General features: G+C 39.5%; 3 protein-coding genes across 3 annotated transcripts in view; 2 read left to right on the forward strand and 1 right to left on the reverse strand.

The window, feature by feature from the left end:
* kcnb2b (potassium voltage-gated channel subfamily B member 2b) overlaps positions 1-8,476 on the forward strand; it is a 94,005-nt gene extending 85,529 nt beyond the window's left edge. The window contains exon 3 of the mRNA XM_059327011.1: positions 1,978-8,476. Coding sequence (XP_059182994.1) covers positions 1,978-3,954 — 1,977 coding nt within the window. The 3' untranslated portion in view covers positions 3,955-8,476. The remainder of the gene's footprint in view (positions 1-1,977) is intronic.
* Positions 8,477-11,015: 2,539 nt separating this feature from the next.
* Positions 11,016-18,831, forward strand: terf1 (telomeric repeat binding factor (NIMA-interacting) 1). Its single transcript, XM_059327341.1, has 10 exons — positions 11,016-11,235; positions 12,774-12,869; positions 13,274-13,401; positions 13,576-13,656; positions 13,772-13,921; positions 15,382-15,482; positions 15,586-15,612; positions 16,845-16,942; positions 17,107-17,177; positions 17,302-18,831. Exons 1-10 carry the CDS (start codon positions 11,073-11,075, stop codon positions 17,461-17,463), a joined length of 1,077 nt encoding a protein of 358 aa, XP_059183324.1. The 5' UTR covers positions 11,016-11,072; the 3' UTR covers positions 17,464-18,831.
* LOC131962350 (somatomedin-B and thrombospondin type-1 domain-containing protein) lies at positions 18,337-21,969 on the reverse strand. The gene is made up of 5 exons (XM_059327342.1): positions 21,747-21,969; positions 20,625-20,819; positions 20,434-20,512; positions 19,682-19,858; positions 18,337-18,454 (listed from the first exon to the last, which is right to left on the reverse strand). Exons 1-5 carry the CDS (start codon positions 21,967-21,969, stop codon positions 18,337-18,339), a joined length of 792 nt encoding a protein of 263 aa, XP_059183325.1.
* Positions 21,970-24,252: the final 2,283 nt, after the last annotated feature.

Raw genomic sequence — 24,252 nt, forward strand, 5'->3', positions numbered from 1 at the left:
TGAGTCTCCGGGCTGAGCAGAGTTGAGCAGTGGAAAAAAAGACATCAGCTAATCCCTGCAGTATTGTAAGGTGTTACATCTTTCTCCTGGTGCAAGGCAAAGGCCCAGATAAAACATGGAGAGGTAGTGTAGAAGTAAAGGGACCAAAGAGGAGAGCGCACTATGTAACACTCTGTACCAATAAGTCACGCAAACTCGTGACATAACATGATGTCAAAGCAAAACACTCACCATATTTTGTTCACATAAACATAAACCTTTATTCAGAACATCTAAAGTCAGATTAAATCTACCGAGGTCAATAAATCCTGGTCAAGGTAAAGCACTGCAGTTGAAACAAAGCCTCATGCTGCGCTGACCTCATGGGATTATGCAGGATGTTCTTACCCATCCCTTCACTGAGCAGAAGGCACAGGAAGCAGTATCAAAGCATTGGAAATTTCACAAGAACAAACATAAGTCTTGAAATACCTGTTTGCAAGTTTCTTTTATCACTGAAAGCGAGCATTTTATTCTGAGGGTGGTAGAGGGAATTTTAGACTGTTGCCAAAAGGTGGAGCCAAAATCCTTTTATCTGTTGTGGATGGGTTAACACACACACAGACACACAAATAAACTCCTCAACTTCCAAAATAGATTTTTGCCCTACTTATTTCCCCTTATTTAAATGTTTCCTCATTTAATAGTCTACCCTGTTATGCTGAATTCATTGAAATGCATAATTACTCTGTTGGTGCCTTCATTTGTCATTTTCCATTATCATGTTAACTTCTTCTGCACTGGGACATGCATTCACATTCATTAGATTCATTTTATACTCTACACCTCAGCCTTTTTATGCATCTTTATTCATATTGTGTATTCCATATCTGCCACAGTCTACTGAGCCATAAAAGCGTGATTGAGAGAGAAATATCTATATTTTGATTCAACATTTTATGGCTCTTTTAGTGGTCATGCATGATGTATATTTGTTTAATTTCTAAACATTGATCTTATTTTTCAGTACATTTGTAATTAGGGTTGCAAAATTCTGGGAATTTTTAAAGTTGGAAACTTTCCATGGGAATTAAGGGTAATTTATGTGAATTAATGGGAATAAACAGGGAATATACAAATTAGAAGGTAGGCCCTTAACAGGGAAATTCGGGAAAATATATTTCAGCATAAGCTTGACTAAAACAAGCACATTTCATGCAAGTACACTTGATTATCTACCCACCGAGGCCACGTCCCTACTGAGGCAACGCACCCTACTAGCACTGTGCATTCTTCCATCACATGTTCAATTCTACATTGACATGTTGAATGGGACTTTTTTGGAGGGAGAGGGTCTCTTTTTTATTTAACATGTTTTGTTGTTCAATGTAAGAATTGATCAATAAAATACTGAAAACTTCATAAAGACAAATCTGGTGAAATATCATGTTTTTTAATTGTATTATTTTGCATGGATGTCTGCTTATGACAAAACAAGATGTTTATATTTATGTTTGGATATGATACAGTTAATTTGAATTTCCCCCAATTTCCCATTAATTCCCATAATTCCCATGGCAATTTGGAAATTACCATGAAAGTTTCTGGAAATACTAGAAATTTTCCACCCCTTTGCAACCCTACTTATAATGAACACTATTGGGAAATGTTACCATTAAAAGTTACTTGTTTGCAAGATTACTACCATTAAAACGTGACTTGTTATGTTACAGCGTTACTGAGAAAAATAACTTGTTAGATTACTTTTGCACTACCAAAAATGAACGCCCCGTTTTGATTCCTCATGCATGTCGGTTATATTATCCTTTGAATGTATTGCCTCTACCAAATTTACGGAGCCTAGTCTACAGCCCTAGTCTACATTACTTTATAGCACACTACCCCCAACACTGATAACGACAATCAAAGTCACATGAACATCGATACATTTCTTGGAATCCTGCTAATATTATTGTCCTTTCTTTGCTCTCTTTTCAGATTCTAGCCATCATCTCGATCCTCTTCATCGTCCTCTCCACCATCGCTCTCTCTCTAAACACCTTACCGGAGCTCCAGGTCCCAGACGAGTTTGGCCATTCCAACGACAACCCCCAGCTGGCCCATGTGGAGGCCGTGTGTATCGCCTGGTTCACTATGGAGTACCTCCTTCGCTTCCTCTCCTCTCCTAATAAGTGGAAGTTCTTCAAAGGCCCGCTGAATGTCATTGACTTGCTGGCCATCTTGCCCTACTACGTCACCATCTTCCTAACGGAGTCCAACAAGAGCGTGCTGCAGTTCCAAAACGTGCGACGTGTGGTGCAGATATTCAGGATCATGAGAATATTGAGGATCCTGAAGTTGGCCAGGCACTCCACAGGGCTCCAGTCTCTTGGGTTTACTTTGAGAAGGAGCTACAATGAACTGGGCTTGCTTATTTTATTTCTTGCTATGGGCATCATGATATTTTCCAGCTTGGTCTTCTTTGCTGAAAAAGATGAAGATGCCACCAAATTCACCAGTATCCCTGCCTCATTCTGGTGGGCAACCATTACGATGACTACAGTGGGCTATGGGGACATTTATCCACAGACTTTACTTGGAAAAATTGTGGGAGGGCTCTGCTGCATTGCAGGAGTGCTGGTAATTGCTCTACCCATCCCCATTATTGTCAACAACTTCTCCGAGTTCTACAAGGAGCAAAAGAGGCAGGAGAAGGCCATCAAGAGGAGAGAGGCACTGGAGAGAGCCAAAAGGAATGGCAGCATTGTGTCAATGAACATGAAAGAGGCCTTTGCCCGCAGTATGGATTTGGTGGATGTGGTGGTGGAGAAAGGAGAGGATAAAACCTCCTTGGACAACCACCTGACGCCTAACCGCTGGGGGAGCTCAACCAGACACGCCTCCTCCGAGACTGACCTGAAATCTCCAGATAAAAGAAACCTAGAGCCGCAGAGCTCCCCTCACCGTATCACCATCACCACCACTGGAAGTCCCCAGCGGACAAGGACCCCGCAGCACCTTAATGCGCAGAAACTGGAGGAGATGTACAACCAGATGACCAAGTCACAGTCCTTCACTAACCTCAACACGACGAGCTCCATGAGCACTCTGAGCACAACCATGACCGGCCCTGTCTCACCGAAGAAATGTCAAAGCCCCGACTTTACATTAAAAGAGGAAGTAGAGCTGGAGATGAAGGAGGTCCAACCCTCCTCACCAGATAACTTTGCGGGCTGCTCAGCGGACTTTAAACAACAAAACTCAGATGAGGAAGATGCAAAGCCATGTCAGTACAGACACCCGAAGGCACCACCCTATCTGGATCTTAGCCAACTGAGGGCCATTGACGACGAAAGCTCTCCTGGCGTCATACTCAAAGATGACCTCTATAAACCCCTCAACCCAGATGATGGATCAGAGCTCCACATAGAGGAAGGAGAGAGCTTTAACAGCGCTGTGGAGAATATCCAGAGCTCCCCAAGAGGGAATAACCCTCTCAAAATAAAGGGGTTGAAAGCCAACTTCACCAAGACCTCCACTGAAGGCCCGCTAACACCACCCAGCACTACCTCTCCTGGAGACATCAGCTCCAGCATCCTGGAAGACGAGTCCCCTGAGGGAGAGATGTCCCCGCTCATCCCCAATACACCGCAGCTGCTCCCCGTCACAGAGGAGGAGACCTGCCCGTTGTCCCCTGAGAGGCTGGTGGTAGACACCCCACCGGGCGATGAAGATCAAGCCACAGAGAACCACGAGGAGAAGCATCTGATGGAAGTGGCGGGCGCTGCGGTTGCACCCTTGTCACCCAAGACAGCAGCACAAAATTGCACCCAAGGTGTAGTCGGGGCAGGGGAGGAAGTCAAGGCTGACAGCAACCAAAGTGGACACAAAGTAGAGAACCACATGTTTACATCAGATATCCACCTGATACCCGGGGACGGCAGCCTCTCTCCGACCTGTGAAACCAGCATGTGACTGTAAGAGAAGCGGCGAGGGACAATAGACCCACTGCAACCTCAGCCTGGTGCGTGGGAGAGCAGGGAAGAAAAGACAAGGGTGCAGTTGTAGTGAAAGATATTTTTGCATGGCATGACAAGTCCCTTTTACTTGTGTTGTTGTGTATTGCTGAAAAAGAAACTGCAGTGCTCCGTGCAGAATTGAGAATGACTTTGGGGGCAGACAGTGGGCTTAAAGAAGAGGCTCTTGACAAACAGAGGGAATTCATCAACTTATGTAGACATTTCGGTCCTCCCAATGTACATAATGACAGTCTCCTTTTTCTAGCAAAAGAAGGAAATGCACAGAGGGACTTATCTGTAAAAAGCATGCATTTAAAAAAGACAGATATTTTACGGTGCTTAGTTTGCTGAAAGCGCTCCACTGTAAATAATAGGACATCTAAGGCAATGACAATGCACAGGATGGCAACAGAAAACTGTCACTGAAGGTACAAATATTTGTAATGTGAAATGGGAGGGGTGGGGGGCCATTGAATTGAAAGCCCTTAAACTGGGTGTTGCATCGTAGCGACCTATTGAAAATAACATATCATTACCTTTTGTGGAAATGCAAAGTGTTCCCATGATGACCCTGTAATGTTTTTTCGTGTGAAAAATGGTGTATGAAACTGTAATGTTGACATTGTTGCTTTCGGTTTTCCATAACGACTGTTGAACTTTCAGTTGATCATCCGATATTCAGTCTTTGAATTAAAGGCCGTGGGCAAGAAGGACAAACACACCTTGATTACCCCGACGCGCGTACACCTGTAGTTGCCAAATATGTAACCAGTGAGGACAATAACTATCAAATACTACCGCTACAGATAATATTTATGTGGTTTCAGAAGTTACAACAAGGTCTAAGATGTTTTATTCCTTGTTCACGCCTTTTGATTCCATCCAAATCACAAAAATAAATCTTATTTACTCTCTGACATCAGATATATACATCTAAAAGTAGTTTTAAGAATAAAATATGAAATATGTAGGTCTAGATTGGTTGTAGAAAAATTCTACTGTAGGTAAGTGAGATTCCATAAAACAGAGTTAAGAGTATTTATTTATCCAGCACAGTAGATCTGGTCATTAATACACTTATATGCTTTATCTATTTTGGCTATTCAAAAGGGATAGACTACCACAAAAAAAATGACAATATTCCTTCTGATATCAATGGACCAAATCAAGCACACTGACAAGCTTTCATCTATCTCAGCTGCATAGGAACATATACAGTAATAACATGTAATATGACACTAGTTTTTTTCCCCCTTATGGTTTGTTTACCTGCATTGTGTTCATTATCCTATCTTCAGCGCCCTGATGTTGTTATTAACATTTGTTCATTACTACTGCAAGTTTATCCCATCCTGCTGATAAGTTTATTGCATCTTTTTTTCTTTTTGTATATCCGTAGTGTCTTGGACTGTAATTTATTGTGTTTCATTGTGAACAAAACTATTTTCAGTCAAACTTAAACCCAAAGGAGTTTTTTTTCTCTCTCGTCTTCTTTCTCGCTTTTGTTTTACACTGACTGAAAATATCCGTTGTATGTTGCCTTTGATTCCAATTTTATTGCTGGAATATTTGTTTATTGTTTCAGCATGGCACTTGGCTGAGTGTACTCGTAGTGTGTGTTTGTGAAAGCCACACAAACCAGAATGGTACTGACAGTAAGTATGTGGGTGAATTCTTTGTTGTTTGTTTTTATTGTTTTCTTTCTTTTACTTATTATTATTATTATTATTATCATGTTTCTGTTCTCACAGAGAGGTGTGGAATGTGCAATACCGCATACTGCAATCTATGCAGGCCAAGAATTGTGGCACTTTATTTTCTGTCTATGGGATTTGTAAGTGTACAGGCAGAAATCACTTGTATTTTTCAAATGTTATATCTTTAATATGAGGCAAAACAGTATTACAACTACCAGAATCTCACAAACAATGCAAATGAGAATTTGACTTTTACTTTTTCGTATTATATGGCTGGCATATGCTGTCTAGCACCTTCATGCCAGATATTAATGGACCTCAAATTTGATTATCTGTGGGATTAGGGATCCAAATTGACCACTTTGGGCCTTTTATATTGCTGTTAGATCGACATAAAATCTAACAAATGTCTGTGGGAGATATTAAGATAATCTAATTTCAATGGCCACACACAAAGGATTTTATGTTTTTTGTGAATTAACGTTGAGAATGATTCTATTTTTTCTAAACCAAAATGGAGCACGACCACAATTTCCTGCCATATGGTGGTTGAAATGATGCGTGCCTTTTCATAACACTGCTGTTTATGAGAAGGTAGCAAGTCATTTTGCTTTGTTCATATAGCACTGTACAGAAAATTCTAATTTTATAGGAGAAATCAGGTCTTTATGTAATAGATACAAGTAATGTTATTGAGTTCTCAGGTTTTCTATAACTCTCTGATGTTCCGATTGGATAGATTCTCTGTTTTTCTTTAACAGCTAATGTCAACTAGTTACTTCTGTACTTTTTTGAAAGGTGATGTTGTCAAATCCACATTGATGTCTTGGCTTCTGGAGTAAGGAGTGGCAATATTTCTCCCTCCTCCTGGGTAATCTGTGCACCACCATTCAGTATCCACCCCCATCAGTCTTCAGTGAGGCAGGAAGGAGCATCAACAAAGGGACAGCAGTTTGACTGTGAGGGTTTAAGAGAAATAGACAGAAGGAGAGTGTCTACCTGACCACAGACAGACAGGAAGAGATCCCTACTGTCACTGAGCTGATACATCTGATTATTTCCCATGCTGACACCGCTGAGTGTTCCAATCCCTACAGCTGCTGAGGCTCTAACTCAATGGCATGCCCTCAGGCACAGTGATCAATGGGTAAAAGGAAGGTCAGGATACGGGACTTTAAGGGATAGTTCGGTCTTTATAGTGGGTTTGTAAGAGGTGCTTATCCATAGTCAGTATATTACCTACAGTTGGTGGCGGTCAGAACCCCCCAGTTTGAAGAAGCAGGTAGAGGGAGCAGCAAAACGTATTTTAGCCACCAAAAAGTTTCATTCTATGTTATATTTTGATCATTTTCATCACAATAACTTGCCGTCAGACAGCGCTGTTTAAGTTTATGCAGAGGGAACTGAAGCTGTTCTGTGCTCTCATCAAAGCCACCAGCCTCCATTGACAAAATATAGTAATTTTACCTCGCAGAACATGAGAGCTGCTGGTCTGTTGCTGCTGTGATCTTTTAGTTTATTTATGTTATTGTGTGAATTTGGTGCATCACAACTAACTTATTAAAACACCAGACTCACATGATTACAAATGATCAATGGAGGCTGCTTTGATGAGAATATGTGTGTGAAAATAAAATATATATAAATAAAGCATACACTTAAACTGATACTGATTTATTTTTTAGTGTATAAAATACGTTTCGCTGCTGCTTCTGTCCACAGCAGTACATTGTTTAGCTGATGTGGCAGTGCTTCTGCCTGTTTGGCCAAACTGGGGGCGTGCCAACCACAACCAACTAACTATAAATAAATAACTCATAGAACCCCACTACAAAAGTCCAAACCATCTCTTTAAATGCAGAGATGAAATGGAGTCCTGCCAAATGGTTCCATCACATCAGTGATCAGCTTTGGTCCATCTATCCTTTTGTTTGTGTACACACTGTATACCCAGACCAACATAATTTAACTCCGTAATCAGAGATTTATGTGAGAGCTCATAGAATTATCTTTGAAATGACTGGCCCTTCATTGGTAAAAGATTGTGTGGTACTCTCCAAAGTAAAATGCTGGGTCAGCGGTGGTTATTCTTGTTTTTCTTTTTCTTTATGAGGAAGGTTCGATGATAACCTTCTCGTTAAAGCTATTTTTTCTGTACCTGTATGTTCAAATTAACATTTTTACTTCATCCCTCGTTTGTAGTAATCGTGTCTCCATGTTATCCTCAAGTAATCCTTCATTTTTGACAGGTAGGATAGAGAAACAAGGGATTTGGGTTGATCAGCGATATTCCCTTGGGATGATGTTTGTGTGGATACTGAAATTAATTCTGTGAGCCAACAGTGAAAGGACTGTGCTCTGTCTTACTGTCTCACAATGGCATTATCATCTGTGATACCGTACAGAGTGGAAAGGTTGTGTCTTTATTTTCTCTGAGAGAATGGGTATTGTCCGTGTCACTCATGCGTGCTTACCAAACCTTGCTCCCTAAAATGCAACATTGTTTATTCTTATGTCTCTGTGTATTCTGCCTCTTACAGTTTTTGGATTTTGTTTTACTTTCTGTTCAGCTTTTGGAGAACATTATCATTAGACACACTCTGAGCTACAGACTGTTTTCTGTACAAAGCAACATCTTTGTATGCATGTAGTAGTTCGAACAATTATGTGACCACAGAACACTTTGTTATGGTACATGTATGTCAACATTTCTGTAGAGCATTGTTCCCCATTACGTCTATTAGCATATGCAGAATAACAAATAAATGTGTATATAACTCATGTGTTTGTGTGTCTGGTGTAAGTGAGCTGTTGTTTATAGGCCACATCTGCATTTCCTGGATGCATTTTTGCTTAATAAGGATGATTACATAATAAGATGCAAATATATGAGTTTGTAAATACATACAATTAATTAATACTGATAGTGCATTTGAAGCAAGAAGGTATGCATGTTTTTGATATCCAGAAGTGCAGGCAAGTCTGCAACCTGGCGAGACTGGCTGATAAATGATTTATTGCTAAAGAGAAATGTATTCCATTCCATTAGATGCAATTAATGGATCTCCATATTTCTCTTGTGTACTGCTGCCAAACAGATACTGAACATGATGAACAGCCGTGCAGCCCTCCCTAACCTAAAAGCAGAAGCTCTGGCATGTAAAGCCTTTAATATGAGGAGACGGAAAGTCTAAAAGAAAGCTAAGATGTTATGCATCATAATAATGTATTGGCCTGTTACCATTGTATCATGGATCACAGGGGGCCAGAATGACAGCGTCAATCGCATCCATTGTTTCAATAACAATATCTGTTACATAAAAAGTGTCAGCTGTACATATTAGGTGAGTGAGAATGTTTGCACCCATGTCCAAAACTTGCAGGCGTATTGTAAACTGAAATGTAGTGATTTTTCTGTGTGGATCTCTTTAATATTAGAAAGGGTAGTTTGGATATTTTAAGGCAGAGTGTATTATCTATAGTACATGGCAGTTGGCACACCCCCAGTTTGGAGAAGCAGGCAGGAGTACAAGCACGAAAGCTAAGCAATATACTGTCTCGATCATTTAGTTTGTTTGTGGTATTGTGTTGCCTTGGTGAATCCAAACTAACCCTTTAAAATACCAAAGCCACACAACAACACAAACAAACTAAATGATCGAGGCAGCTGTAGACCAGCAACTCCACTGTGCTGAGATGTAAGGTTTTGTAAATAGGGTCTGGTAGCTTTAAAGAGAGTATGGATAAAGACTTCAGTTCTCTTCATGTAAATTTAAACAGGGAAGTCTCACTGCAAAGTAAAGCTGCAAAAATATTCTCAATATATCCCATTTTTTTTATCTATATTGATTTTTTAGGTGGTTAAAATACTTTTTGCTGCTGCCCATTGTTTAGATTCCTGCCTGCTAATCCAAACTAGGGACATGTCGACTACATCTACTATACTTAATACACTGTTAGTACCTCATACAACCCCATTTTAAATCATCTGAACTATCCCTTTACGCGTTTTTAAACTGACACACCAGGGACATTTTAAGTAAAATAAGCTTAGACCTAGATCATTAACTACCCATGTCAATAACAAGAGTTTTAGAACTTGAATAAGCATCATTCTGTGGCAGTATTATCACCTCAAATCCATTAAGGTTTTGCATTTTGACAAATCCAATAATGGACTTAATCTCATTTATGGCCTGGCTGCCTGAAAAAAAACTTTATCCTGCAGACTCATTGTGTTTGCGTACACACATTTCACTGACAATGCAGCCCAGTAAACTACACTAGCACAGTTTGGAAAATCACTATAAAGTTGAGAGCCATTCCTCTGACAAACTTAAAACAAACGGAATATTAACCCTCTGGAGTCTCCAAAAGCACCAAAGCATGACTTCTTCATGACATCCAGACTAGAAAACAAAGCAGCATGGAGCCCTACTGTAAATTTACCTCTAAAGTTCTGGCTGTAAACTCCATGAGGCCAGTTTCCGTTTGATGATGATACCAGGTAAAACTGGAGACAAGTTCAAATATATTTTGTATAAAATTATAGAACTGGATGTAACCCTCTTATATGTTATATTTGCAACCTTTGTTCACATTTGCAACATTTGAAATTCTTTATTGAGCATGATAGTGTTTTGAAAGTTAAAAAAAGATTCAGAATCACATTTTATGTTGGACTAAAGGAATAGAAAAGACACAAAATGACAAAAAAAAAGACACAAAATTACAAAAAAAAAAAACAATGGCCAAAAAAAGACACAAAATTACTAAAAAAAAGGACACAAAATGACAAAAAAGGACACAAAAATGACTAAAAAAAAGACACAAAATGATCAAGAAAAGACAAAAAATAACTAAAAAAAGACACAACAAAAGACACAAAAAGACTTACAAATACACAAAATGACCGAAATTGTTACGCTTAACACACGACACAAATAAAATACAGTCAGACAGGTGTTTCTTTGCGTCTCTTTTTTGGTTCAAAATGTTGATCCAGTAAGTCAGAATAAAAAAAACAATTATTATTAGGTCATATAGGTGAGGTTGTGCTGGGGAAAAAAATATCAACATGGCATTTAAACATTTTTTAAGTGGTGTATACAGGCAGGATGAAAAGGATTCAAAAATTGACAAAATAGCCCAAGACTCCATAGAGCTAAATTAACAGGGGATCCATTGTTTTGGTCACAAATGCATCATGTTCATTTGTATAAAATCTGTAGTTGTAGTTCCTCCTCCTGGACGCCAGGGGGCTGCCGTCCTTCAAATAACAATAAACAAAAGGGCGCGGAAATCAAACAACTGCCAAAGAAGAAGAAGAGGAAATCCAACTTTCTAGAAGAAGAGCAAAACCTGAGATTATTTAAACATGGAGTCTGAATTAGAAAGTGATTGCAGTGAAAGTGTGAACCTCTCAGATGTTACCGCTGTTGCAGCTGAGTGGATGTTGGACTTTATGTTTGTAAGTCTGTGTCGGCGTTTCAAGGAAGGCAAATTTGAAGAGTTCGATGAAACGCTTTCTACTTTCGAGGGTAAGCTGTTCCAAGCTAACATCAACAAAACATTGTTTAGATAACGAGCAAACTATTTATTTATAGTGTTTATATAGCGTTATAGTCCGGAGATAACTGGGTGTAGCTATAAAAGTGTTTCGTTAACTCGAATAACTCACAAATGGACAAAACAGAAACAACCGCATAACGTATACATTAACGAATTCTTAACTGAAATTAGGAATACAATATCGTCAAAATAATTTAAAAAAATTAAAAATAATCGCCTAACTAATTTTTTCAACACAAAAAAATTCACCAAAAGTGTAACATATGACATTTATAGATACTTTCACTCAAAAAGGATGTAAACAAAGGATGGCTGTTCGCATAGTAACAACACTGTTTGTAAATTATGTAACTTGAAAGAAATAAATGACGTAGGCAATTTTTTGAACATGCCTTTGTGACTTAACAAAGATATGGTAGCACTTTATTTTAAGCTTTGTTATACACACTGCTCCAAAAAAATTAAGAGTATAAGTATAATACCATTACATTTAGTAATTTAACAGACGCTTTTATCCAAAGCGACTTACAGAAAAAGGGAAACAATCAAAGTATAGTGCAATAAGAGCCATTAGTGCAGCAATAAGTATAATAATAATAATGTATATACAGAATATATTGTTTTACAACTGTTTTACATTTAATATATCTGAATATATAGATACGTATTGTAAGGTGAGGTCGGAGCTGGAGAATACAGTTTTATTATTATAACAGTTAATTATGAGAGTAGTATAGAAGACAGAATAAATCAATATATAAGTTATAATATAAGAGATAAATGGATTATAAGTTATGTATATGTATAAATATGTTTATATGTATCTATAAATTATGATTACAAAAGGAATCCTATGCTGATTTATATCCTAAAGGTTAATGGAGAGGGGGTGGGATTAGATAAATCTGGCTTTTTTCAACATGTTATTAGTGAAAAGGAAAACTTGCTGTTTTGTTTATTTATAGTCTTTGAAAACATGTACATGTTCAACTGCACAAAGTTACATAAGCACCCCCTCAGGATACGCAGAGACTACTGAAATAACTAAGAGACTAAGATTTGAAAATACTGGAAAATACTTTTCTCTATACATTTGAAGAACTCAACAGCAGTGTCTCTTTCCAGAAATTATGACAGTGTTACTTAAGATAATCTGCAGTTCTTATAGTGACCAATTACATCAGGGATCTATACAAGTGAGGAAATGTTTCGTACATGAAACTGCTCACATCAAGATCTGAGAATTCTCTTGGGAAACAGGATCAAGATTTCTAGAAAGATGCATTTTTGTTTCATTTATTTAGATGTTTTGAGCACCATGAGCAAAGTGCCATCTAATCCCATTATATTGCAGAGGAGGCTATAAACTACAGTAAATTGTGAGCTACTACAGCTACGTTACAACAACCCTGATAACCTGCGTTGGAATTTGCCAACAGTAATACTGTTTATAAATGTGTAAAGACTAACACTCTGTTTTGATTTTGTTTATCTTTGTTTTTTTCAGCCATTTGTCGGACTCCGTCTCTGAATGGACACCTCAATAATGAAAAAACCTTGATATGTGCTTTCCTTTCAAGAGTCTTGCATGGAAAGGATCTGGGTAAATTGTCACAGTCAGAACTCCAAAACAAAGCATAGAGACTTTCTAAACCACACTGTATTAAATCACCTATATGAACAAAAAAAGAAAATGTTTATTATTTCCCTTTTCACAATGTGTATTTCTCTTCTGTGAGATTCTTAACTAGCCAGTGTTTGATAGTCAGTAACATTAAAGCTTGTAAAAAAAAAAGCATAGCTATAAGAGACATGGAGCCAATGTTTTGATGATGTAGTTTGCTATTATAACTGTAATATTGAAAAAGTAACTTGAAGCTGAAAGTCATGGTTCTAAAATGTATTTCCTGCTTCTTTACTCTGCGTACACACTTAAGTACAAACCCTTACACACTCACAAAACCGTAACAGTCTGTTTTTGCCATTTAATACACTGCTTTTCCTCAGATGTCGAGTATGAAGAGGATGACCGTGTGACGCCTCTGATGTCTGCTGCCAAAATATGGTTAAAACTAGAGCAGTCTGTGGCGGACAAAACTCTGTTCCAAACCATCACCAATCTTTTGGTTGTCCAGGTAATTACAGAAATAATTTAGGAGAATGTCTACACAGGGCTTTAAATGTGATTTGAATGACTAAGTGAGAATAAGATTCTGGAGAATGCTGCAGTCTGCTGGCTGTAATGGACAGATTTGTCATAGAGAGATGCTGTGTCCTAACTTAAATAAGTGTCTGATGCTTTTTTCCAGTCTGTGGCTGTGTGCTTGAAGGAAGGCCAAAGGTCAGCCTCTTATGCCCTCAAGTGGTTTGAGAATGAGGAATTCCCACAGGTCTGTATGTCCATTACTATCTCTTTTTCTTTTCAAGATCACAGGGTCAATACTATAAAACTTGCCGATTTTGAATAATTGATCTTAATGCTGAACAACCAACTCTTTTAAACAGATCTTGAAAGTTAAGCTGAAGAAGATAGTGACACAGAATGAAACTCACCACCCATTCTTCACGAGCTTCAGCTTTAGCCGTCTGATGGAGACAGTCAAATCTTACTTGGATGCCTACTTGGAGAAGAATCCCTCTGACTACATTCTTAAGGTACAGGAGCTGAGTCACTATGTTGAAATGCCACTAAGTCACTCCTTCCAAGTTCAACCTAGATCATAAAATGTAGAGACGAGCTTGACAAGGCTCATAAATTGTTGCCACAGATTCATTTTTTGAGATGCCATGAGAACTTTAAAATGTAAACTTCTTTCTGTGATAATTGGACCATAAGATCCTTTTTGTTGTTCCAATAGATACAGATATTGCTGCACTTGCTAGTTTTTTTAAATGATTCAAAGATATCAAAAGGAATGTTATTTTCATCCTCATTTATAGCTAAATTAGTCCTCTGTGACTCTGGAAATCAGCAGACAATAAATAATCGTGATCAAAATATACAATCACAGTAAATGTGAACAGCTGGTAGAATCAACCAAGTGTCGGTAGTCATTGATTTAGCTGATTGTAACAATTTAGATGTGATGATACTGGCTTCCAGAGTCCTGAAACTTTTGGATTTGGTATCCTTGAAAGTTCTTAATGTGTTTCAACAGATCGTACACCACTAGACTGGGGTATTTGGTGTCTGAAAAATGTGAAGGATATGATTGACATGTGCTGAAGCGTAGTATGACATGAGCTTTGAAAATGGGTTTTGCAAAAATTCAAAGAAAAAGTCTTAGACTGTTACTAAGAAAGTAGTTTTCCAAGTGTAGGATTTATTCCATCTTTTCATGATGAGAGTAAACATTAATATACGTGTTGCCCTGCACGACTAATGCCAGTGTAAAATTAAGGATCAACTTTATTTGACTAAAAATAAGGAACGGTGCACCAAGAGGATCAGTTCCTTCTGTGCTCACAAATGAAATATATAGTTTGAGTGGTGCTGGATTTGATGCTCATACTTCACACTGACATATAGAATCATAAATTGATTGTAACATCTGTCCTTTGATCCAAACAAGTGTGGAAAGAATTTTTGCTGCTGAAGTGTTAGTGAGATGTAGAATACTTTCAGCTACACATGGTTTAATTGGCCGATACATCAGGTGTCCAATGTTTCGCTCCAGCTGACGGCAAGGTTTAACAAACAACAGTCAATATATTTTCTTGATCTTGTGTGCAAAACTGTTCACTTATGCTCTCGTCCTTCTGAGTAATGGCATTTTGACCAGCTGAAGGTGCTGATGTGACATTATCAGTCATACTTAATTGACAATTTGTCTTCAAAATGAGTTGGAAGGGCAAACTGCTACATACAGCAGAGCCCTCCTCAGGGTCTAACAGACTCGCTTATTCATGAAAGTTTCAAGAATGATTTACATAGAGGCAGCTGACCAAGGTTATACTTAGAAGGGTGTTGTAATGACAGGCCTCATTAATTTTGCTTTCATTTTATAGCAATACTAAAGCCTGAAAGTTAATTGTTTTGGAAGAGTATGAAAAGGTAATATTAAGTAACCTAATTTATGCTCGTCTGTGTGTTCGTCTGCCTCCTCATCTATCAGAGAGCCACAGAGAAGCTGCAGTCGTCACAGAACGCTGAGGACGTGATGCCACAGGACAGCGCTGTGTCAGAAGAAAGCAACAAATCTACTGAAGATAGAAAGTAGGAAATTACCTTTAGTAATTTAATTTATTAGATTATTTAATTTGCACATGATCTATTTCTGTTCTGTACTGAACAATATACTTTGTATTTGTCTTAACAGGAAAAAAGAAAAGGCTCCATGTCGGAGGTTAGTAGAAATCTGTATTGAAATCATAGACTGTGAAAGAAGTGGACGTAGCCTCCAGGTCAGAAAAGTGAAGCCAGTATGGAAGTGACTTATCTGCATTCTTTCTAGTGGTCAGCAGGGGGCGTAAATCCCTAAACCGGTCCTCTTGCTGTTGTATTAGTAAGTATTAGGCGTGTTTCCATTAGCGTAAAAAGTGGCCGCTGGGAAAGCTTCAGGCCACGCCCGCTCACTTGGCGTGTCTCCATTACAAAAAAAAGGCCCCAAAGGGATTTTCAAGACGGATTTAACACGGGAGACGCGCCAAACGTAAACAGTAAGGAAGGAGATGCCGAGATGGAAGGAGCAGAGCTGGCTGTGTTTGTTGTCGCTGTGTTCATGCACATGGCGGAGATGATAACGGACAAATTATTGTTGTGACTACTCGCTACTTCGCCAGCTTTTTAAAAAGGGGCGTGTTGTTATGCTGTCAAGTACTGCGTCACATTCCGCTTAGCGTTCTATCCAATCAGCAACCAGGCTTTTTTTCAGGGGAGAAAAATGACCCTGCTCTTCGACAGCGCCAAAAAACGGCCGTTAGAGTGGCTCACATTCAATTTTGGAGCGTTTCGGCGAAGGAGACCCACCTCATTCCGGGTATTCGACTATAGTGGATACACACCAAATACTAGCTGGCTTCTTATGTCTGGTTGCTTTACTTGCTTGATGTTTGGTTGTTATAAAGTAGCAGTTTTTGATTCTGAGTAACATTAACATAACAAATGCATGTGTACAGCTGTTCATATTCACGTCATGTTCAGAAATAAAATTGCACTCTGAAACAGTAGGGATGCTAAATCGCAAAAAGAAAGAAAACAAATTCTAGTTAATGTCATTGACAAATATCTTTTGATATAAGTAAGCATCGTTTTTAATATCCCAGTTAATCAGGGTTATGGATGCACCTTGCTAACCAAGCAATCTAACCAGTACTAACGTTAGCTGGTAACTTAGTGCAACATAACTTGCTCTACCCTCTTGTCCAAACATGGTCACTTCTGGCTCCAGAAAAAACAACATGGTGACAGCCAAAATACCTTCAAAACCACACTCCACAAACTGATGAGTGACATCATGGTGGCTACATCCACTTCTATCATACACTCCGTCTTTTGCCGTCTCTGTTTGGTAAAGCTATAAATTCATCAAGCTGTGGCATTATAAATAATTTAGTCACACTGTATGACACTTCACAGAACAAAACGGATACTACTGTCAACTAAAATGACTGATTTATGGAAACCTGAATCAAACAAGAAGGCCATTTTAAGTCTCAGAAGAATCTCAGAGAAAGGTAAGTTTATTTCCCCCTGTCTCTGATAATAAATGTTTGTGGTTTTTGTTTTTTGTGCAATTTTCTATAAAATGTACAAATACATTTACAACCACATTATATGTCATACACATTTCTGCATGTGAACAAAAGCTTAAAGATCATTTTAAATGTCCTCCCTGCAGAAATATCTCAAACGACAGTGAGGGAGTCAGCACGCTGCTGGCAGACTCCCAAAAAAAGAAAAAGACCTCAGGTAAATTGAACCACATAGCTTGTTCTTGCTCAAACCCAAATAAATGTATGTGGCATCAATCAAATGCTACCTTACATTTGGGTCGCATCCCTAACAATTTAATTCTTCTCCTTTTTTTGTTTAGAAATGGACATGGGAGGAGGACTATCACCTCAAAGCTGGAGTTAGCAAACACGGCCCAGGGAAGTGGGCTCAGATATTAATGGATTATGACTTTGAAGGACGCACTGGTGTCATGCTCAAAGACCGCTGGAGAGTTCTAAAGCAGCAGTTTATAGAAGGCTGAAGTGGGAGAGTGTCTCTCTAATTTGTATAATGTAGCAATGTACCTGTAAACTCTTATCAGCTTCCAAAAAAACAAGATGGCCACAGCCAAAATGTAACTTAATTGTTATTATATTGCTGTAGATGTTCCTTTTAAATAATGGCATGTTATTGTTATGCTTGCACCGAGAAAATACACCACTAGAGGGCAATCTACACAAAAGTTATACTTTGTGCATTGCCTCAAATGACAGGATACATTTGATAGTTCACATCATTTGCATGTGTGGCCCTCTAGCCTGTACAGTAGTCACTAATTTAAGCCCATCTGCCAAACTTTAAAATATACCTTTATGTTGTGGGTTTGTAGCAAACAGAGCAACAAGCAAAGAACAGACATTTCAAACCACCAGAGGGAACTTAACACAGAGTAATAAACTGGGCAGCTTGTGTCGCTTGTGACGCAATCAGATCAAGAATGTATATTTGTAAAATATTGTTATTATTTTTAGTTAAACATTTTTGCCAAAAAGGCTTAAAAACAACAATCAAAAACCAAAACCAACTTTGACAGGTGTTTACTGCGTACTAAAAAAGGTGAATTACTGTACAAGTTACAACATTGTCTTTACATAGTGTGTTTAAAGTTACACTCAACAATGGAGATGTGCCCGGTGATTGCAGTGACTTAAACATGCTTTTCTATCAATGTGAAGCATATTTATAAGAGACATAATTATGTTGCACCACTATCGCATCTTGAGTCTCTGCGTGTTGAAAGCTGGCAGCACTGAGGCATCTGATGTGAAAATATTTCAGTGGATGAGGGGAATTTGGCTGTCCATTGTTATTGTGGACACCACTTCAGAGAAAGTTCTGTGGTGCTTTGTTTGGATCAGATGAAGACAAAGCTGTGTTGTGGTGGGCAGTTGCACTGCTGGGTTTTCTGGATCTTCTTCCATGTCCCGCTGCACTGATGGTTCCCCACTGCCTGCCAGTGGAGCAAAGTTTCTCTGCAACACAATTACAGCCCCTTATGTTCAGGTTTTTACACTAACATATGCTTAATTTCACACACATTTAGCCTTTCCCATTTCCCCTATTGTATATCCTCGATTCCTTTGCTTTCGTCTGGGTTACTACAGAACATGCGTCACTTAAATATAACGTGGGCACAACTGCATATGTCAATACGTAACTTTGGCACTTTTTGCACATCTGTTTGACAAATATGCTTGTTACTTTAACAAAATTTTACTTACTTTTACATAATTTTACTCTGCCGTATTCTAAATTTAAAGCATAAGTTGTATAGACACGTGTTTCAAACTTGATGTATTTTATCTCATAGTTACTCTTTTCACCTGACATTAAATGTTGTTTTTATTTATCTGTCTGCAATCGAATTGTGTTTGACCAAACCAAAGTTCTGGACTAAATGCAGCTGTAACATTTAGAGGATGGATTGTGATCCAATTGTCCGAACTGCCTCCAGAGGTGGCCAGGGACACATTGTACACCACATTAAACACAAGTTTAACCACCCACTTTCAATCCACATACAACTAACTAACCAACACAGGCCTCTATAGGTCCAGACACCAGGGAGCACACAATGCTGCTCAGGCATGAAGAACATCTCCATGCAGCAACGGGGGAAAAGTCTTGTTAGAGAGAAAAAAGAACTATAGGAACTGAAATGAGACAGCCCTCAGTGCTGCTGGATGGTGCACCTCCAAAGCATCGCAAAACAAAAATATCAGATGCCAGACGGCTGCCTCCTCTCTAAAACACGTGCCAGCTGCAACAGGAGGAGCTGTTCAGTTGTTTGAGCATCTAATGTAGACACTGGATACACATATTAATGCCAGGTTTAATTGTAATCAATCAGGCTTCGATAAAATCTGCATACAAGATGCATTTTAAAGCCAGGTCGATCGGGGGTCAAAATAGTTTTAAAAAAAAAAAGGTCACAGGTGCAAACAAGACTTCCACAAAGGATGCACAGATGAATTATGTATCCTTGTTTATAGCTCCTTCAGTAAGCCTCCTCACTCCTGAGATGCATTTTAATTACTGGGACGTCCTCCAAGTACTGAGATTGTTTTCAGGGCCACAAGCAGGAGGATTGAGAAATGGGAAAGGCTTAGTGACATCTACAAGAGTTTACAATATTTCACTTGATACAAATGTTAATGTTATTGTCAGAAACGCACACAAAAAGATGCATAACTTCATACTTGTCTGATTCCTGACCGTCTCCTTGGCAGCTGCCACTATTGTTTCGCATAGCGGGAGGCTCACACGCCACACACACTTTAAAACCTTCTGTTATGTAGCGCATCCAGTGTGTGTGTGGCCGGTTCTGCACTGTACAGTGGGGTGTACGGGACTCCAGTGTGAATTCCACACAGAACCTGAGGGGAGCAGGGGCGGGATGGCAAAGGTCACATTCATTCCTTCGATATTAGGACTAATAAATCAAGATGGAGGATTAAATGAATGTACACAATAGGAGGACAGCACCCAGATGGTGTCTGGCACAGGGATAATTTACTTCACCAGTAAATGCAGAATGGAATAAAATGGGAATAATATTTCAGCCAATGGGTAGCCTGTAAGCTACAGACAATAACTCACCTTCTGTCATCTAGACCTTTTGTATATGTGCTTTTCATGTGACAGTCCTTGAGTACAAGTATTCTATTTCAAAGGCTTGTGGGCACTCTCTCAACATTTGCTATATTTGATGGTTTGTAGACAGACGTCCAGGTGAGCAAACACCTACTGGTAGCTCACACAAATGTAGGAAAAACTCTGTCTGATATCCCCCCCACCCCCAAATTAGTGGTTACACAGCACAAGACTAAAATGAAGTTAACCCGTGGCTGCTTTCATGAACTTTTCAACTCTTGAATTTAAAGATACCTGAGGTTGCGTGCAGTTTCAGACTGCTTTGACAGGCTTTATATGAGCATAATGTGAAACCTACCCAGGGTCGAGGGGGTTTCCATAGTTGTCATGCTTGGGCCTTCCCTTGCCAAACTCCAAGCTGGTTATGAATGCAGGACCTGATAAGAGACTGCTTATTTTAGTAAATACAGGTTTAGCCCAAAGGAAAAATGCATACAAAAATAAATAAAAGATAAGATAATTATTTAGGTATTTGTGGTATTTGTATACCTGACTTGAGTCCACAGTGGGCGCCCTGGTGGTCTCTGTACTCCCTGCAGCCGCTGCGTTGCTCCAGACTGGGACAGGGCTCTCCGCTGTTACTGGGCTGCTGCTCCACGTGACGGAGTCGGACTCGGACTGAAGGCTGGCAGGGCTTGGCACAGCCGCTCCAAAAGCTCCACTCACTCACAGCACAGTCCTGAGCTGTAGGTTGGCACCCATATTGTCATAAAAAAATATTATTACAGGATATCCTCTGTGGCCACGAACAATCAAACAGCTTTGAAACTCTCACATGTTTGACTCCGTACTGGTTCACAGTGTACAGAGGTGACACTTCTGAGTCACAGCAACAGTAAAACTTACAAACTGCTTAATAAAAATCTTCCTGTGAAATGGTGTAATGGAGCTAAATATCCAGGAAATAACTTTCGATCAATGAAGCATTGATTGTGACTTGTAGAATTAGTGTTTTCTGCTCCACTACAAGTGGTTTGAGAGCATGCCAAGTGAGCAACCCATTCAATCACCAAGTCCTGTGATTTTTCTTTTCAGACGCTCTCTGTGCTCGATGATCGAGCTTTGATGCATTAAGCATGCAGATTTAGTCACTACTGGCCTATAACACATATTAGGTACGCTCTGCTTGTTTGACTGGACCTGTAATTGCTACAAAATGTTTGACAGAATCACATTCCTCAAATATTTGTACTAATTCCATTATGTGGGCCAGTCTGAAATGAGGTTAGACACAGAGTGGGGTATTTGGTGAACTGATTGTTTCCTTTTTGTGATGTAGCAGCCATGACATGCTGCAGGAGAAAAAAAACTTGCAGTGTTTTTAGTGCACAGGTGGAGATCAACAATTTCACATGCCTTGGATGAATCTGGAACATGCCCACCCCTGCTTGCTCTGTGTCATGAGAAATAAAGATAAGACCAGGTGCTGAAAATAATCTTTCTTCTGCAGTTAACTTTATCTTCTGTCCGATAATATATCTTTAGCAAAAGTTCGGGTTATCTCATGCAACAGGTTATCTCCCCTTGGTATCATATGGTTAAAGTGTGTGTAACAAAACAAACCTCCCCTTGTGATTCACTCACGCTTGTGTCCCTCCATGTATCCCTCACCTGGACACGCTGTGAAGTAGTCGAAGCAGCAGTCCTTGGTCCTGACGCAGCCCTCGTCGCAGTAGCATGTCCCATACACACGGTCCATCCTCCAGTCAGTGGTCAGACAGCTCAAGTCTCTGCCCCGGCAGCATTTCCCTAAACAACCTCCAGACACCAAGTGGTTCTTTCCTAGAGTGCAAACCATCAGCAGCAAGCAGGCAAACTCCACAGAAGATCCCATCCTGAAGGGGGTCAGGCCAGACCCCAGAAGCAAAAGCCTCCCAAATAAATAACTTCCCACTCTCTCTTCTCAATATTTATCCCCTCCCTGGTCTTACTCTACGTCTGTCACACCCATGCCCGTGAGAGGGAGAGGTTTGAATACCAGCCCAGCCCAGCCAAGACTGCCACAGGAGCCCTTGTGACCTGGAATTCCTGTGTCCGTCTCCTGTGTCCAGCCTCTCTCCAGAAATCAGGTCTGCAGAGAAACCTACAGTGCAAAACAGCCCTTTCCAGCTCTGATCACACTCATGTCTCTCATATTGTGTGTGCGCCCTCTCCCTCAGAGCTGGTGTCTCCCTCCCTGCTCCCAGCTGAGCACCTCCCTCCAGTCGATCGGGAGGAGACAATGAGGGCAAGGGAGGGGTGAGCTGTTTTGCCTTCTACTTCTGTTCTTTCTTTCTCTTGTCTCTTGCTCACCTGTCTTACTGTTGTTTACCTTTTTTTATTGCTTACCCTCTCCCTGCAGATTTACTGTGACCCTGATGCCAGTCTCGCCCAGCCACTCTCTGCCACCCCAGACCTCTGAGTCCCAAAAGAAAGGGAGGAATGTGAGCAGTTGGCAGGTCTCCAGACAATTGTGCCAGGGGGCCCGCTGAGCGTTGTAAAGCCACCCTTTGGTCTCACCTCTTTCCCTTTTTCTCATTCTCTTTCAGGTTAAAGTAATCTACCAGTAATCCCAGCACTTTAGACATCTTTGTTATACTTTGTAACTCTATTTGATCAGTTAAGTGAGTTATCTGGTATTTTATTTAGCACTTGACAGTTTGGGATTTAGGCTTGTTTAATTTCTAGCCACAAGTTGTATTCACATGCTTCTCCGATGGTCCAGTTTGGGAGGTCATTCTTCCAACTATAGAGTTAATGAGTCATAATGTGAAAACAACGTGGACGCTAAGAATAAGATGTATTTTATGTCGTTGTTCAGAAACAACAAAAACAAATGTATTTCCTAAAACCACTATAATATTGCTTTCTCTGACATTTTATCAGGGTTAATGATATTAAATAATTTTTCAAACTAATTCACAGTTTACTCTAGGTGGACAGTGACAACTTATTAGTGCATTATTATTACAAATTGAAGTAAGCACAATATGATATGCAATACAAAAATTCGAAGAATGTTTAAAAGTTTCATACTATCAATCCAGCATCACTTTCTTTGGCCATGATGCTGCGTAAAATGACATCAACTCGGCAAGTTGTGTATCAAAATTTGCACCAAATTTCAGAGTTGTTGTTCCAACTTGAAAAGGCTTTCATGTGCATTTTTCAATTTGAATGTTAATTTTTCAGATTATTCCGACACCACATGAAATGCAGGGCAATACCTCTGTTATCTGTACACTAAATACGAAGCGACAGCCACAAGCTTGTTAGATTAGCTTTGCATAAAGACAGGAAAAGCTAGCCTGGATCTGTCCAAGTCTCATATTTTAACCTTTGGTTTCTTGGCAATAGTATTAGTAGTCCAAATTGACAGAGAAATGTAAAAAACACCCAAACGTACATCCTTCTACATAGGAGCAAGAAACCCAGACTGACTTTTTCTGATCATTTTGCATCTTTTGTCGCCATTTTATATTTCTTTTTTTAGATGTTTTGAATCTCTTTGTGTCTCTTTGCACTCTTTTGACGTCTCCTAGAGGTTCTTTTGCGTTTTTTTGACTCTCCAACGAGAAATGTAAACAACCACTCTGTTCCAGGAGCCCTGAGTCTGAACCTGGTAGTCCTGTTCAGTAATCCTTCCATGATACTAAGTCAACTACCTGACTCTGATAGTGGGGGCACACTGCAGCTTCTTACTCATACAGCATGACGCTGATATTCTTGGCAAGAAAGCAAATAACCGTGTTTCCCAAAGGTCTAACATGCGAACAGTGAGACAGCATGCATACAAGAGGTGAATTTGTTCAGTTTCAGTCCTGATGAAGAGCTGTGAATCAGTGAGCTGCAGCTCCAGTGTGCATGACTTTATTTGCAGACAAGGGTATAGCCTTAATTTATAACTCTTGCCAGATTAATTTAATATACTGTAATTCTGGAGAGGCATATTGTCTATGACAATCTTATCTCATTAGGTCGAGGCTTGTCGCTGACAAATGATTGATGAACACGACTATAAGATTAGCTGCTCTGAGTGATGTCTAATGTGAGGATTTACATATATAAAAAGCTGATAACATCATGCTGATTTGCCGTGTTTTTAACATTACATTGATGTAGTGCAAGACATTTTTCC

This window comes from Centropristis striata, chromosome 23 (genome assembly GCF_030273125.1).
Source record: "Centropristis striata isolate RG_2023a ecotype Rhode Island chromosome 23, C.striata_1.0, whole genome shotgun sequence".
NCBI lineage: Eukaryota > Metazoa > Chordata > Actinopteri > Perciformes > Serranidae > Centropristis > Centropristis striata.

Bases quoted from the DNA above. Each gene is read 5' to 3' on its own strand.
- terf1 (XM_059327341.1), top strand. From the start codon at position 11,073: ATGGAGTCTGAATTAGAAAGTGATTGCAGTGAAAGTGTGAACCTCTCA. The intron at 13,402-13,575 runs GTAATTACAGAA...GCTTTTTTCCAG, and splicing joins CCAATCTTTTGGTTGTCCAG to TCTGTGGCTGTGTGCTTGAA. The intron at 13,922-15,381 runs GTACAGGAGCTG...CTCATCTATCAG, and splicing joins CCTCTGACTACATTCTTAAG to AGAGCCACAGAGAAGCTGCA.
- LOC131962350 (XM_059327342.1), bottom strand. From the start codon at position 21,969: ATGGGATCTTCTGTGGAGTTTGCCTGCTTGCTGCTGATGGTTTGCACT. The intron at 20,513-20,624 runs GTATACAAATAC...GTCTCTTATCAG, and splicing joins CCACTGTGGACTCAAGTCAG to GTCCTGCATTCATAACCAGC. The intron at 19,859-20,433 runs GTAGGTTTCACA...TGCTCCCCTCAG, and splicing joins GGAAACCCCCTCGACCCTGG to GTTCTGTGTGGAATTCACAC.